The 12,458-nt window shown below is 57.0% G+C and overlaps 1 protein-coding gene across 4 annotated transcripts; it reads right to left on the bottom strand.

The window, feature by feature from the left end:
- Window positions 1–1,214: 1,214 nt before the first annotated feature.
- XIRP1 (xin actin binding repeat containing 1) lies at window positions 1,215–10,577 on the bottom strand. 4 transcript variants are annotated; one of them, XM_023231682.1, is made up of 3 exons: window positions 10,427–10,577; window positions 4,099–7,538; window positions 1,215–3,671 (listed from the first exon to the last, which is right to left on the bottom strand). In XM_023231682.1, the coding sequence occupies exons 2-3, from the start codon at window positions 7,456–7,458 to the stop codon at window positions 3,663–3,665; spliced, it is 3,369 nt and encodes a 1,122-aa protein (XP_023087450.1). In that variant the 5' UTR covers window positions 7,459–7,538; window positions 10,427–10,577; the 3' UTR covers window positions 1,215–3,662. The 4 variants fall into 4 exon arrangements, with proteins under 4 accessions (XP_023087450.1, XP_023087449.1, XP_023087451.1 ...); XM_023231681.2 differs by having other exon boundaries at window positions 1,222–7,538; window positions 10,427–10,576; XM_023231683.2 differs by lacking the exon at window positions 4,099–7,538 and having other exon boundaries at window positions 1,222–3,671; window positions 10,427–10,576.
- Window positions 10,578–12,458: the final 1,881 nt, after the last annotated feature.

Below are 12,458 nucleotides of genomic sequence, written 5' to 3'. Positions count from 1 at the left end.
CAAGATTTGTGTACCAGGCCCAAGCAGGTAGATTTGGTACCTTGATTATTCTCGACACAGCACAGTCTCCCACAGGGCACAGGCTCCTTCCAGATCAGAGCTGTGTTGTCCCAGGGGAACCCTACGCATATTGGCTGAGCAGGCAATGAGGGGCCTGTGAGGGTTGTGGAGGGTTAGGCCCTGGGCTAGGGGTAGGATAGGGCCCGTCTCTTCCATTGAAGCAAAGTGTGGGTAACTTTCCACATAAACTTGGTGTGAGGCAAACCTAGTTTCAAACGCCTGGGTATCCAGGAAACCCAGGAACTAAATTTATTCCACCTCAGGGTCTTTGCAAGTGCTGTTCCCTCTACCTAGCATGCTTCCTCCCCCGATTTGCACATATTTGCTCTTTGTCATTTAGATCTCAGCTGAGGTGTTTTTTCCTTAGAGAGCCCTGCCTTGGCCACGCTGCCACCGTCTAAGGCGATCACCTGCCATTGTTGCATGACCATATTTTAAGACTCTTACCCCAAAGTGGGAGAGTGGCCTAGTCAGATGCATCACCCTATTCCTGATCTAATTTTTCCTATTTATTGTCTCTGTCTCCTCATTCTGAAAAGTTCCCTGAAAGCGGGACCCCATTGGACCTCACCTCTGTATCCCCATTGCCCAGAACAGGCCTGGAATACAGAAGATGCTTAGTGATTTTTGAAAGACAGCTTGAAAAGGGCCCTTCACCAAAACATCCTGACTTTCTAGGCCAGGATCTGTGCACTCCATTTCCCAGGAACACCTGCTTGGCACACGACACCTGGGCTGAACAGGCAGAAGTGACCCAGACATCTTGGGCAGAGGAATTCTCCTGGCATGGGTTCCTCCCGCTTCCCAGGCCTGAATGGGCTGCTCTCCAACTCTGGGGCAGGATTCTAAGAACCCCTCCAGGATGGTGTTCAAGAACATCCAGGAGGGGAGGTCGAGATAGAGAGGGCAGCACTGTGTGTGTGTGTGTGTGTGTGTGTGTGTGTATGTGTGTGTAATGGGGATAGGGGCAAGGAGACTAGAAGTGTGGGCAGGGCATTTCTGGTTGCCAGCCAAGATGGAGGAGAAGGAGTGGCTTTTAGAGCCTTCCCACACTACTGTTGCTAGGAAGACGAGGCACCTGGAGGTTGTGGCTGTTTTCTCCCCCTGCAGTGGGAACACAGACTGGAACAGATGTACACACAGTCAGACATGCACAGAATGGAGAATAAAACTTGGATTTATTCAGACCGTATGCTTCCCATTTGGGGTGCAGAGTGGGGGGCAGTTGTGGGGACAGAGAAAGGCAGTGCATTTGGCTTCTAGGGATATGCTGATTGTTGACTCTTTGTGTGACCCTTGGGCCACCAGATGACCAGCTGAATGATGGAGATGGTGATGAAGCGGCTGGCGGCCAGGTCCTTCTGGAGACCTCACAGTGATTCCAAACAGAGAACAACGCTGTGTCCAGTTGGCTCTGTTCCTCTCCAGAGATTAAAGAGCAGATGGCTGGGAGCATTCAGACTAACAAAAAAAATTAAAACTCTGGGTAGAGGGACACTCTGGGGGACTCCAACTCAGGCAGTGGTGTGCAGATTCACACATGTCCATGCATGGGCCAGGCCTGTGTGAGAAACATGTGTGTGTCTGTACATATTACATCCTCCACAATGATGTAGCTGGGAGCCCCCATCCTACCCCCACGCCTGTGCTACTCAGTGGGCCTCTTCCAGACCTTTCTTTTTCCATTTGGAAGAACTGGGCCTATTGAAAGAACTGATGAAAGGGAAATGGCCCACAGTAATCCTCTGAAGATGCCCTTTCCTCTTGGTCCTTGCTCCAGTGTGCAGGAGGCAGGCACCCACCTCAGTCCTGGGGCAGTGGAGGCCAGGAACAGGTGGCAGGTGTGGTGGGAGGTGGTGGGCCTCACTGGGTAGCTGGCTGGGAGTAGCTGCAGGACACCTGCACCATCTCAGCTTCTGTCAGGTCACTGCTGAACCCAGCTGGGCTGTGCAGGAACTGCCTCAGCAAGGGGGAGGCGTGGAGCCCAAGGTGGGAGCCTGGGCTCCTGGGTGGCTCTGCCTGCTCGGTGACTGTGGTGGAAGACATGAGGACTGTGTTCCCAAACTGGTCCACCTCCTCATACTGCTCAGTCACGGTTCTCGTGGCTCCATAGTGCTGTGAGCTCCCTGGCCTAGTCTGTAGCTCCAGAACACTCTTTTGCCGCCCTCTGGGCAGGGCACTTGCTGAGGGAGGCGCAGGCTCAGGTTGCACAGAGCACTGGGTGATGTCCTTCTTCCCAGCCTTGTCTTGGGCACCTTTCTGGTGGAGCAGGGCCTGGCCTATGTCCTGAGCCGCTTGTGTGCTTTTCACTGAGACATCAGGGTTACCCTTAAAGCTAGAAGTCTCTAGAGGCTTCCTTGTGGCTGACTGGATGGAGATAAATGTTGGGGAGGAGGGCGAATCTCGACTGGAAGGTAAGACCCGAGGGAGGCACAAATTTTCTCTTGATGTCTCCTGCCTCCTGGTGGAAGAGGCAGTTGAGGCTGCATGACCTCTGGCCTCTGTGTGATTTCTGATCTTGACTTGACTCTGGGCCTCAGTGTGGCATCCAACCTTGGTTTGGTTCTTGACTGCAGTTTGACTCCCGACCTCCTGGCCTGAGCCACTGGGCCTGGCACTACTGCTGACTGTGACACTGATCTTGTGGGCACTGTGGTCTTTTGGAGGTCCCTGGAAATGGCCTCTGGCGCTGGCCTCAGGCTGGAGGCTAGACATGGAGCTGAGTGCCTTGTGCACAGCCTCTTCAATGTCCAGCAGCCTTGCCAAGGTCTGTTCCTTCAGTCGAGCGACCTCCGTGCTGACCCGTGTCAGTTCCCCAAATGCCTGCTCCACTGAGGCCTCAGGTTTTTGGTGGGCAGCAGGAGCCTGAGGAGCAGCCCCTCCCAGCTGGGGCACAGCCTCAAACAGCCTCCTCAGGGCCTGCACATCCACACTGCTTGCGGCCTCCTTCTCAAGGGCTTGCACCTGGTTCAGGAGGCACTGGAGCTCTTTCTGGTTTCTTTGCAGATTCTCAGGGCTCTCAGGGGCCCCTTGGTGGGAACCTTCCATGGGCTGCTCTCCTGAGGTGCTGGGGCCCCACTGTGGTGAGGTGGGATCACGGTTGAGGGCATTGAGCTCGGGGGGCTCAGAGCTCTGGGCATTGCTGCCTGTAGCTTGATTGTTGGTGGGCCTGGGTGCCGTGGTGCTGAAGCCATGTTGGGGACTGGCCTGGCTATGTCCACTGGGACATCTGGCCAGAGGTATGTGGCCCTGGCCTACAGTGCTGGGAACCTTGACTGGTTGAGGGATGGCTGCATCTGTCTCACCTCGTTGGTGTTCTCTTTGCCCCACCTCTGAGGAAAAGCTGGGAGATACAGGCAAGGGCTTGGGCAGCCTCTGAGGAGGGTGGCTCTGGGTTAGGTGTGCAGGTTTAGGGGGCACCTGCGGCTTCTTCTTTGAGGGCATGGTGGGCTCCAGTTTTGAGGTCTTTGTCTGTGACCCTCCAGGGGTTTTCTGGCCAGCAGGGCTGCTCTGGGGGTGAAGAAGGGGGTCCTTCAGGGGCTCAGAGGCCTGCTGGATGGAGTCCTCATCACGGCGGGCTCCGGCTGGAAAGTCAGGTCCTGTCACAGCAGCTGGGAGAGTAGGAGGAGGAGGAACAAAGGCATTATGGGGGTGCGGGCTGGCACCTGCGGCTTGGGGCCCAAAGGCCAGATTGTGGCGGCCTAGAGGGGCAGTCTTCAGGGTGGTCTCTGCAGCTTGGAGGTCCCCTGGGCAGACTTCTGCCATCAACTTCCCTGGAGGCCCCCAGGCCATCTGTGTGCGGCCCCCAGGCTCCTCCCGCCCTGGCCCAGTTCTCTGACCTGGGCCTCCCTGGAGTGGGCGGGGAGCCTGGACTGAGAGGGCAGTCTCCCTGCGCCTTGACTGGGGTTCCCTCTCAGAAGGCTGGACACCCCCTGGTGGGTCAAAGGTCCTCACGGGATGAGCGGTGTAGATGCCGTCCTGAATTGTCACCCACCCCCCAGGCAGCCCTCTGGGTAGTGCTTGCTCTTCCCCACTGACCTTTCTGGGGGCTGCTGGGATCCGGGGATCAGTTCCACCCCCAGGCCTGATGTTGCTTTGGGTAGCCCCAGCTTTCCGAAGACCGTCCTGGATGGGGTTGGAAGTGGCTGCGGGGGTGGGGCCCTGCTTGTGCTTGTTCAGAACTTGCTGGTGCAGGCTCTGGGCTTCAGCTGTTGCCATACGCAGACTGTGCATGGCGCCCAGGAGGTCTGGGGCCCCAGGCCCCGGAGAGGTAGTAGTGGCTCCTTCTGACTTTCCCAAGACTGCCATCCCTTTCTGTCCAGAGTGACTGTCTTCCTGCTTTTCTGTGTTTTGCAATCGGGCTGGTGCTGCAGCTTCCCCAGCCAGAGGGACTGCCTTTCCAATGGACTGAGGAGGGCAAGGGATAGCTTGCCCTGAAGCTCTCAGATGCCCCATCCCCATGCTGGGGTCCAGTGGGGGAACATGGATGATGCTGTCAGTTGGGGGCAGGCTCTGGGCCCCCTCGCTGGCTGGCACTGGACTCGGGTCAGCCGGGGGCTCCCATCGCAGACTGTACAGGCCACTCAGGTCTCCTTTGTCTATGCAGCTGGCCAACAGCTGCACGCTGCTCCTCTCGGAGGCCTTGCTAGTTAGCCGAGGCTGCAGAGAGTAGGCAGTCAGTGCGACCAGGCCCTGCTCTGTCTCCTGCATCACCAGCCCAGTTCTTGCCACGGAGGCCCTGAGACCACAAGCCAGCAGCTGCTGGAGCTCGGGGTCCATGTCTTCAATACTCCCACTGCTGCCTGGAGTTGGCAGCCTCAGCGGCTTGAGTTGGAGCTGGCCAGTCGGGTCTTCCCGCACCAGCAGCCCCTGCTGGTCCACATCTGGCCGGCGCAGGACTTGGCGGATGATCCTGGGAAGTTCACCTGACACCAGCTCCTCCTTTTGTATATAGGGGTGTCCCTGCCCTGTGCCTGAGAGCACATACTTGGCAAGACAGAGCTCCCCTGGCCCTCGGGCCTCCATGAGGATGCCTCCATGGTGCAGGATGCCAGGTGTGGCATGCAGAGTCCGCAGGGTCCCCTCAGCTGCAGTCTCCTGGCTCTCTTGCATCCTGTTGCCTGAGGGGCTCATGGGCTGCTCTTCCAGGAGGTTGCCCCCTCGGATGCTCTCAGCTGCCAGGGAGCCCATGGGGCAATTCTCAAAAAGCCAAGTGAACTTGTGGACAGAACCCGTGGGGATGGACCCAGCGATTACCCGGGGCTGCTGTTCTTCCTTCTTGCCTGCCTCCAGGGCCTGGAAAACCTCCTTCTGACGAGACACCTGCCCTGAAGGGATCTCCACACGGCTGCAGTATCTCACAGGCCCTCTTCCGCAGGGACGACCTGAGGCCTGAAGAGGCTCGGTCTCAAAGACATGTCTGTCTGTCTGTCTTTCCCCAGCCGGGACCTGGCTAACCTGCAGGTGCTGCTCCCTGGAGCCCACTGGCCTATCCACGGGTTGGGGCTTGAACATCCAGGTGCAGGACTGTGCCTCAGCCTTGGCTGTGGGATCTGTGACCTCTGACCCCTGCTTTTCAGCCAACTCACTCATTGGGCAAGTCTCAAACAACCACCGGATGGTCTGCACATCACCTTTGGAGGGTGCCACAGGCTGGGGGTCTCCCTGACTCTTCCCCTCTTCTTTCTGTCGTTCCTGCTGCTCCCGCTGGTGGATCATCTCCAGGGGCTGGGTCTCAAAAAGCCACCGAGCAGTGCCAACATCTCCAGCCACCACTTCCTGCCGGGTGATGCCCCGCACCACGTCGATGGTGCTGGGGCTTCGGCCGAGCTGGGCTAGGGGCTGTGTCTCAAACATCCACCTGTAGCCTTGGACATCGCCTCCGACTATCTGCTCTCTGCTAACAGAGGTCAGGGCATGGAGGCAGCCCTTGCTGTCCTGCATGGCATACACTGGGGACCCTATGCCCTGGGCCTGCCCAGCAGTATCAGTTCCTTCTTCTCTGCTTGGACTCCCATGGGCCAGAACCTCACCCTGTCCAATGCTGTCCAAGGGAAGGGTCTCAAAAAGGTTCTTAAAAGTCTTCACATCCCCCTTTAGCCCATCCCTCTGGGGGGCACTCTGAGAGAAGGGCAGTGCTGAGGAGTTGTCACTGGATAGATGCCCCTCACCGTCCTGGGGATCCACTCGCTGTAGGTGACCCACTTGGACCTTGTCTCTGAAAGCATCCAGGGGCTTTGTTTCAAATAGCCACAGGGTGGAGCGGACATCACCAGGGACCACTTCCTCCTTGGGTGGGGCCTCTGCTCCAGCCTCCTCATCCCCCTTCAGAGTGTCCAGTGCTCGGGTCTCAAACAGATGCCGCTGCTGCTGAACATCTGGACCAGGTGGGATAAGGTCTGGGGATGGCTGGAAGTCCTTCTCATCTACTAAGATCTCCCGGATGGCATCCAGGGGCTGCGTCTCAAAGATCCAGCGAGTTGCACTGACGTCGGGCCGGGACCCCTCCTCCAGGGAAATACCCCGGATCACCCGCACCTGGCTGGGGTCCTGGTTGATGGCATCCAGAGGCCGGGTCTCAAAGAGCCAGCGGGCAGACCTCACCGCGTTGCTTTGGATCTCCTCCCGGCATGCGGCCTTGACCTCATGGATGGCACCCTCTGCATCCTGGATGGCACACAGGGGCTCCGTTTGGAAGAGCTTCACTGTCTTTTTCACATCACCCTTCAGCTCCTGGATCTCTGAGCGCAGTTCCAAGGGGCTCTGCTCCTGCAGGGAGGGGCGGGAGCCCAGGCGGTCCAGCGGCCGCGTCTCAAAGAGCATCCTGGTACCCTGCACATCTCCGCTGGCTGCAGGCTCCCTCACAGTGGCCTCCAGTTCCTTGGCCTGCCCTGTCAGCTCGTCCAGTGGCTTTGTCTCAAATAGCCAGCGGGCTGCACGAACGTCCCCTCCACTTGGCTGGGGCCTGGTCGGCTCCTGGTCTGTGCTGTTGGCAAAGGAGCCTTCCTCAAACTTGCGGGAGGTGGCCTGGACGTCACCACCCGGCACAGGCTCCTTGGCAGCTGGCCTCTCGTGATCTCCAATGGCATCCAGTCGCCAGTTCTCAAAGATCCATCGCATGCACTGAACGTCACCCTCAGTGGGTTCCTCAGAGCCCAGGACCTCGGCCAGATCCTCGGCCACAGCCTCGGCCAGATTCTTGCGGAGCTCAGGGTGGATGTGCCTGTAGAGGCGGCGGAGTTCACTAGCTTGCCGCTGCTGGTGGAACTTGGAGAAGGACTCCTTGGGTGGTGGCAGTGGCAGGTCATCCAGGGCTGGGGGTGGAGGGAGGGGCAGGTCCTCTGCAGTTGCCATCCTCATGGTTGGTGTGGGGGCCACCTGGGTCTGGGCGTCGGCCATCCTTCTGAGAAGAAGGGGCAGAGATGAGGATGGGATGGGGGGCCTCAGATCTAGATGTTCAGCAGGGTAGAGGCTGGATGCTGGGAGAAATGGCAGTAAACAGGGCTCAGGGTCAGAGTAGCTCTGGGTGACTTACACTTAGAGACTCCTTGCCTCTCTTTATGTGCCTGGCCTGGGTTTCACTTTACTGCCTGTTGTGGGCAACAGGTCTTGAACTTAGGACATATGGACCCATTAATCACAGTGGGTTCCTGCTTTCCCTACATCTCCTGGGGTGCTAGGGAGCAACCATGGGACAACTGGACATGAGACTCTTTCCTTTAGCTCCATAAGGGATGCCTAAACCTCCAGTGGGCAAACTGGACATGCCCCATCCTCGCCTTCCTTTGTTAAAAATCAGTGTTGCCCTAGAAGACTCCCAGGAGAGTGGACTGGGGGAATTCTGACTTTTGGAGTCCCAGCCTTGGAGGGACCGGTCTCTAACCTGGTGACTGATTTCCCATGGAGACGAGATTCCTTTGCAGAACACCAGAGGGCAGACTTGCCATGTTGACCTGGAGTGCTGCCTAACTTTTATCTCTTGGCTGTCAACGCACTCCAACCTTTCCCAGGCCCAAGGAGGCAAGCAGAGGCCAACAGCCCATGCTAGAGCAAAAGCAGTTGAGGATCACGGCTGGGAAGCTGCTCGTCAGATATCTCATGGTTAGGCCAGATCCAAATTCTGAATCTCTGGTCAGGGTTTTCTGCACTATACTCCAAGACTGAGAATGTCTGAGCTAGGGGGATCTCAAAGGTCTTTTAGCACAACCATTTATAAATAAAGACGAGGGTCAGATCTTGGTGAATAAGTGGAAGGCAGTGCTGGCTTGGGGTCCCTAGACTCCATTAGGGCATGGGCCCAAGAAATAAGAGGGTAGGAGGTATAAAGCTTTCTTATTGGCCATAGGACCAGTCTATTCCCCAGCAGACACCCCTCGGAGGATATGAGGGTGACACCTACCAGGGAGAGGACCATGGGACCAGGGTCCTTTCTGCAGAGACAGCTCTGCCCCTTGCTCCTGGAGACCCCTCTCTAAGCAAGCAAGCACAGCTTCAGGGGCTCGGACTCAGGGGGGCTTCAGGCTAAGCCTTAGCCCTGCAGGCCTCATGGCCACCCCAGCTCAGCCTCTCCCCGGCTCCACCCCCACCCCTCAATGGCCTCCCACCCCTCAAGCCCTTCTCTGGTCTCTGTCCATGTATGTCTTATCTGTCTTGTGACAGGTGTACTAACAGTTCCCAGAGGCCAGTAGGGAAAGAATGGGAAGCATGTGCCCCCTCCCGCTGCCCCTGACCCACTGCTCTGCACCACACAGGGTGCTAAATATAGCTGAGGTTCTGGCCTCAGAACAGCAGCCCTGGGCTCAGAGGGAGGCTGAGGCCCAGCCAGTGGGGATCCTCAGTGCCCTTGGCTCACCTCATCTCCTTCGTTACCCTGGGCTCGCCTATCCTGCCTCCTGGGCTGGTGTCAGGCCCCTGGGCTGCAGTCCAACCAGGTGCTAGAACCTGGACACCTTCCCTGGCCAAAGGGGTCTGCGCTGGAGGGAAGTACTGGCAGCAAGTGGGGCAGGACTTCCTCCCTATGGCTACCTCAGAAGGAGGAGAGAGGAAACCAGGACCTGCTGACCCCATGCCCACCCTGGCATGTCCACCAAAGACATCAGAACCTTTGGGGAGTGTGAGCTCTGAAACCTGTAACCTGAGTCTCATCAAAGCTCTGGGTGGTTTTCTTTCATTTCTGAGCTCCAACGAGGATCCCCTGCCCAAGGCAAACCTGTGCCTGTCTCCACCTCCACTCCATCCTGTCACCAGCAGGGTGACCTGAGCAGATGGCATGGGCAGACCATCAGCTTCACCCCACCCCCACCCCCAGGAATTTCCAGAATCTCTGCTAAGGCCACAGACAGTTATTATCATGGAGTCCAGGGATGTCAGGCCTAAGGACCCTCAGAGGTCACTCAATCTAAACCCCTTATTGTTCAAATAGGGAAACAGAGGGCCAAAGAGGGGAAAGGAGCTGTCCAAGGAGGCTCTGCAAGGCAGTAGCAAAGCCTGAAGCATGCCTCCTGACTCCTGGCCTTCCCACCATCATCCTTGCCTGGCTTGAGACTTCTGGGGCAAGAGTCAGGACAGAATTCATAACCGGGACCAGACTTAGGTGGGGTGACCCCAAGAATTGTCCTAAAGCTTGGTCTCCTAGGGCTGGGCCAACCTCTCAGGATGGTCCCACTGCTGTCCTCAGGTTACCTCCTCCTTGGCCCAGCTGGCTCCATATGTCTTTACATCTGGGCAAATTCAGATCCGGTCTCCCTCCCCTGAGCACCCCAGATCTGCCCTGGGGGCTTTCCCACTGGGCAAGACCATGGGCAGAGTCCAAATTCCATCCCAGGTTTTAGGCTATGATACGTAGGGAGCTGGGCTCCGGCCAGCCCCTGGGAGCTATCCCTGGGCCAGATATGCCAAGAGTGTCATCCACAGCAACTAGGCATGGGGCTTGTTCTAGCAATGCACACTCAGGCCTTCCTACAGACCCCTGCTCCCACCTCTCTTCTTTTCCTCCTTCCTCCAGACCCTGGGCCTGCCTGAGGCTTCCCTGGGAGGAAGCCCTGAAGCCTGAGGCATTCCATACCTGTATTTTAAAAATCACAACTCCAGGGCTTTCTGGATCATGCCAGCCTGGCAGGAGCCCGTCCTTTCTGCTAGCTTCAGGCCTGTGGCAGCCACTCTGAGAGCTCCCAAGGGGCTCACACTGTCTTTACCTCTTTTGTGGGTTCTTTATATCTGAGACTTCCACTCACCTCCTCCCATGCATGCCTCTCAATCTCCTTCCCCCACTCAGAGCCACCCCTAATACGTCCATTTCAGAAGGGCAGGGGATCCCAGCTGTGAACGCCAGCCCTGCCGTGGAAGGACAGAGAGGTAGGTTACTCACCGAGGGTCTCTCTTGGCTGATGGGGTGTTTGGGGTCTGTAGCAGCTGTGGTCTCAGGGTTCGTCGTTCCTCTCCAGGTTCTTGTTCAAATTGGTTCTGTTCTGCTGGCTCCAACAGACACCTTCTTGCTGCCCTGGCTCCAGGTCTCTGTCCCCTGCCAGCCCCAGCAGCTGCCTTTATCTTGCTGGCTAGTGGGTGGGCCGTGGTGGGGGAGGGCGGGAGAGGTTATGTTCAGAGTATTAAGTGGTTTGGTATTTTTAGGTCTTGTGGAAGTCACTCTTCCATCCTGGGGAATCAGTTACATGCCCTTTGGGCTGGGGAGGGGAAACAGAGGGGGAGAAGCTTCATTCATCCAAAGTCTGATCTGGGGATTGGGGTCAGTGACTCAGCTGGGTTGTGGGGTTGGGGGTGTCCCAGACTATTTTGAGAGAGTGAATAAGAAGGGGCATCTGACACCTTGGACAGCTTGCCCCCGTCTTGTGAGCCCCCATCACTCTACTCTGGTCTTGCCTCTGACTCTTCCTGACGTGTCTCCACCCACCGTGCCAGGAGACTGGAGGTCTCCTGAGGGCAGGCTGGGCCCCTCCTCCTCTGTTCTGAGCCTGAATACCTCTGAGTGTGAGGCTTAGCTCTTTTTCTTCCCCATTCCCTTCTGCACTAAAGAGTTCCTTCTTTCTTATCCATTCCTCCCCGTGCCCCACAGCACAGGTCAACACGGCCCTTATAAAGCTGGATTTGGGGGGAAGACATCTGAATGACGAGGCACAGCTCTTCACTGGGCCAAGATTGGCCAGGTCCAGCTCCTCCTTTGCACCACCACACCCGGTTAATTTTTGTATTTTTAGTAGAGATGGGGTTTCACCATGTTGGCCAGGCTGGTCTTGAACTCCTGACCTCAGGTGATCTGCCTGCCTCGGCCTCCCAATGAATGAATTCCACAGCAGGACTCCGTGGTTTTCATCCCAGATTATCTGAGTCCTTTCTATCTTCTCGACTCTTCCCTCTGACTCAGGGCCCAGGCTTTCTGGGAACGGAGGGGAGGGGAAGGGCGGCATGCAGGGAGCTGACCGTGGGGTTATTTCTGACCCTGGAGTCATCAGCTTCCCAGTCACAGATGGAGTGGCAGCGGGGAGGGGGGTCACACCTGCCTCCTCCTTTGCTTACCAGGGTCTGAGGGGCCCAGCAGGCCCAAGAGATCCTGGCAGTCAGACCAGTGTGGTGAAGGATATCGGGGGACCAACCACAGAAAACTTGAAAGAGGTGTTTTGTCCTAGGTGGGCCTGGCCCAGGCTCCATGCCTGTGGGTATGCAGGTGCATTCTGTGGCCTGGCACATGAGGTCTTCCTTCTGACTCCCCAAATGCCCTCTGGTACCAGGGATGATGCCAGACATTGCTCACTTTTTCCATGTAGTCAACATCAGTCCTGCAGTGGCAGCTGGGACGGGGGTGAGGACATCTGGGAACCCCTCTTCCTGGTCTCCCTCCCTCTTGTCTCTTCCCCTGCTCTTTTCTAGCCCTCTACCTGTCCCCCAGGCTCCTGGCTCTCTCTAGGAAGGGCAGGGAGACCAATGTACCAGTGTTTCAGGGAAGGGGCAGCCTTAGGTCTCTCAGGTTTTCTCCCAGGAGGAGCTTTCTCCCTGTGGATGCTGAAAGTTCCTACTTTCTAGGTTAGTTTTGAGAATTGAAGGAATTATTATATGAAAAGAGTGCCTCCAGCCAGGCACGGTGGCTCACACCTGTAATCTCAGCACACTTTGGCAGGCTGAGGCTGGTGGATCACTTGAGGTCAGGAGTTCGAGACCAGCCTGACCAACATGGTGAAACCCTGTCTCTACTAAAAATATAAAAAATTAGCTGGGCATGGTGGCACATGCCTGTAATCCCAACTACTTGGGAGGCTGAGGCAGGAAAATTGAACGTGGGAGGCAGAAGATGCAGTGAGCTGGGATCGCACCCCTGTACTCCAGCCTGGGTGATAGAGCGAGACTCTGTCTCCAAAAAAAAAAAAAAAAAAAAAGTGCCCGAGAGCACT

This window comes from Piliocolobus tephrosceles, chromosome 2 (assembly GCF_002776525.5).
Source record: "Piliocolobus tephrosceles isolate RC106 chromosome 2, ASM277652v3, whole genome shotgun sequence".
NCBI classification, from domain to species: Eukaryota; Metazoa; Chordata; class Mammalia; order Primates; family Cercopithecidae; genus Piliocolobus; species Piliocolobus tephrosceles.
Note: the sequence above shows the minus strand (reverse complement) of the source record. Positions and strands in the feature narration are given on the sequence as shown.

Coding starts and splice junctions, on each gene's coding strand:
- XIRP1 (XM_023231681.2), bottom strand. CDS start 7,458: ATGGCCGACGCCCAGACCCAGGTGGCCCCCACACCAACCATGAGGATG.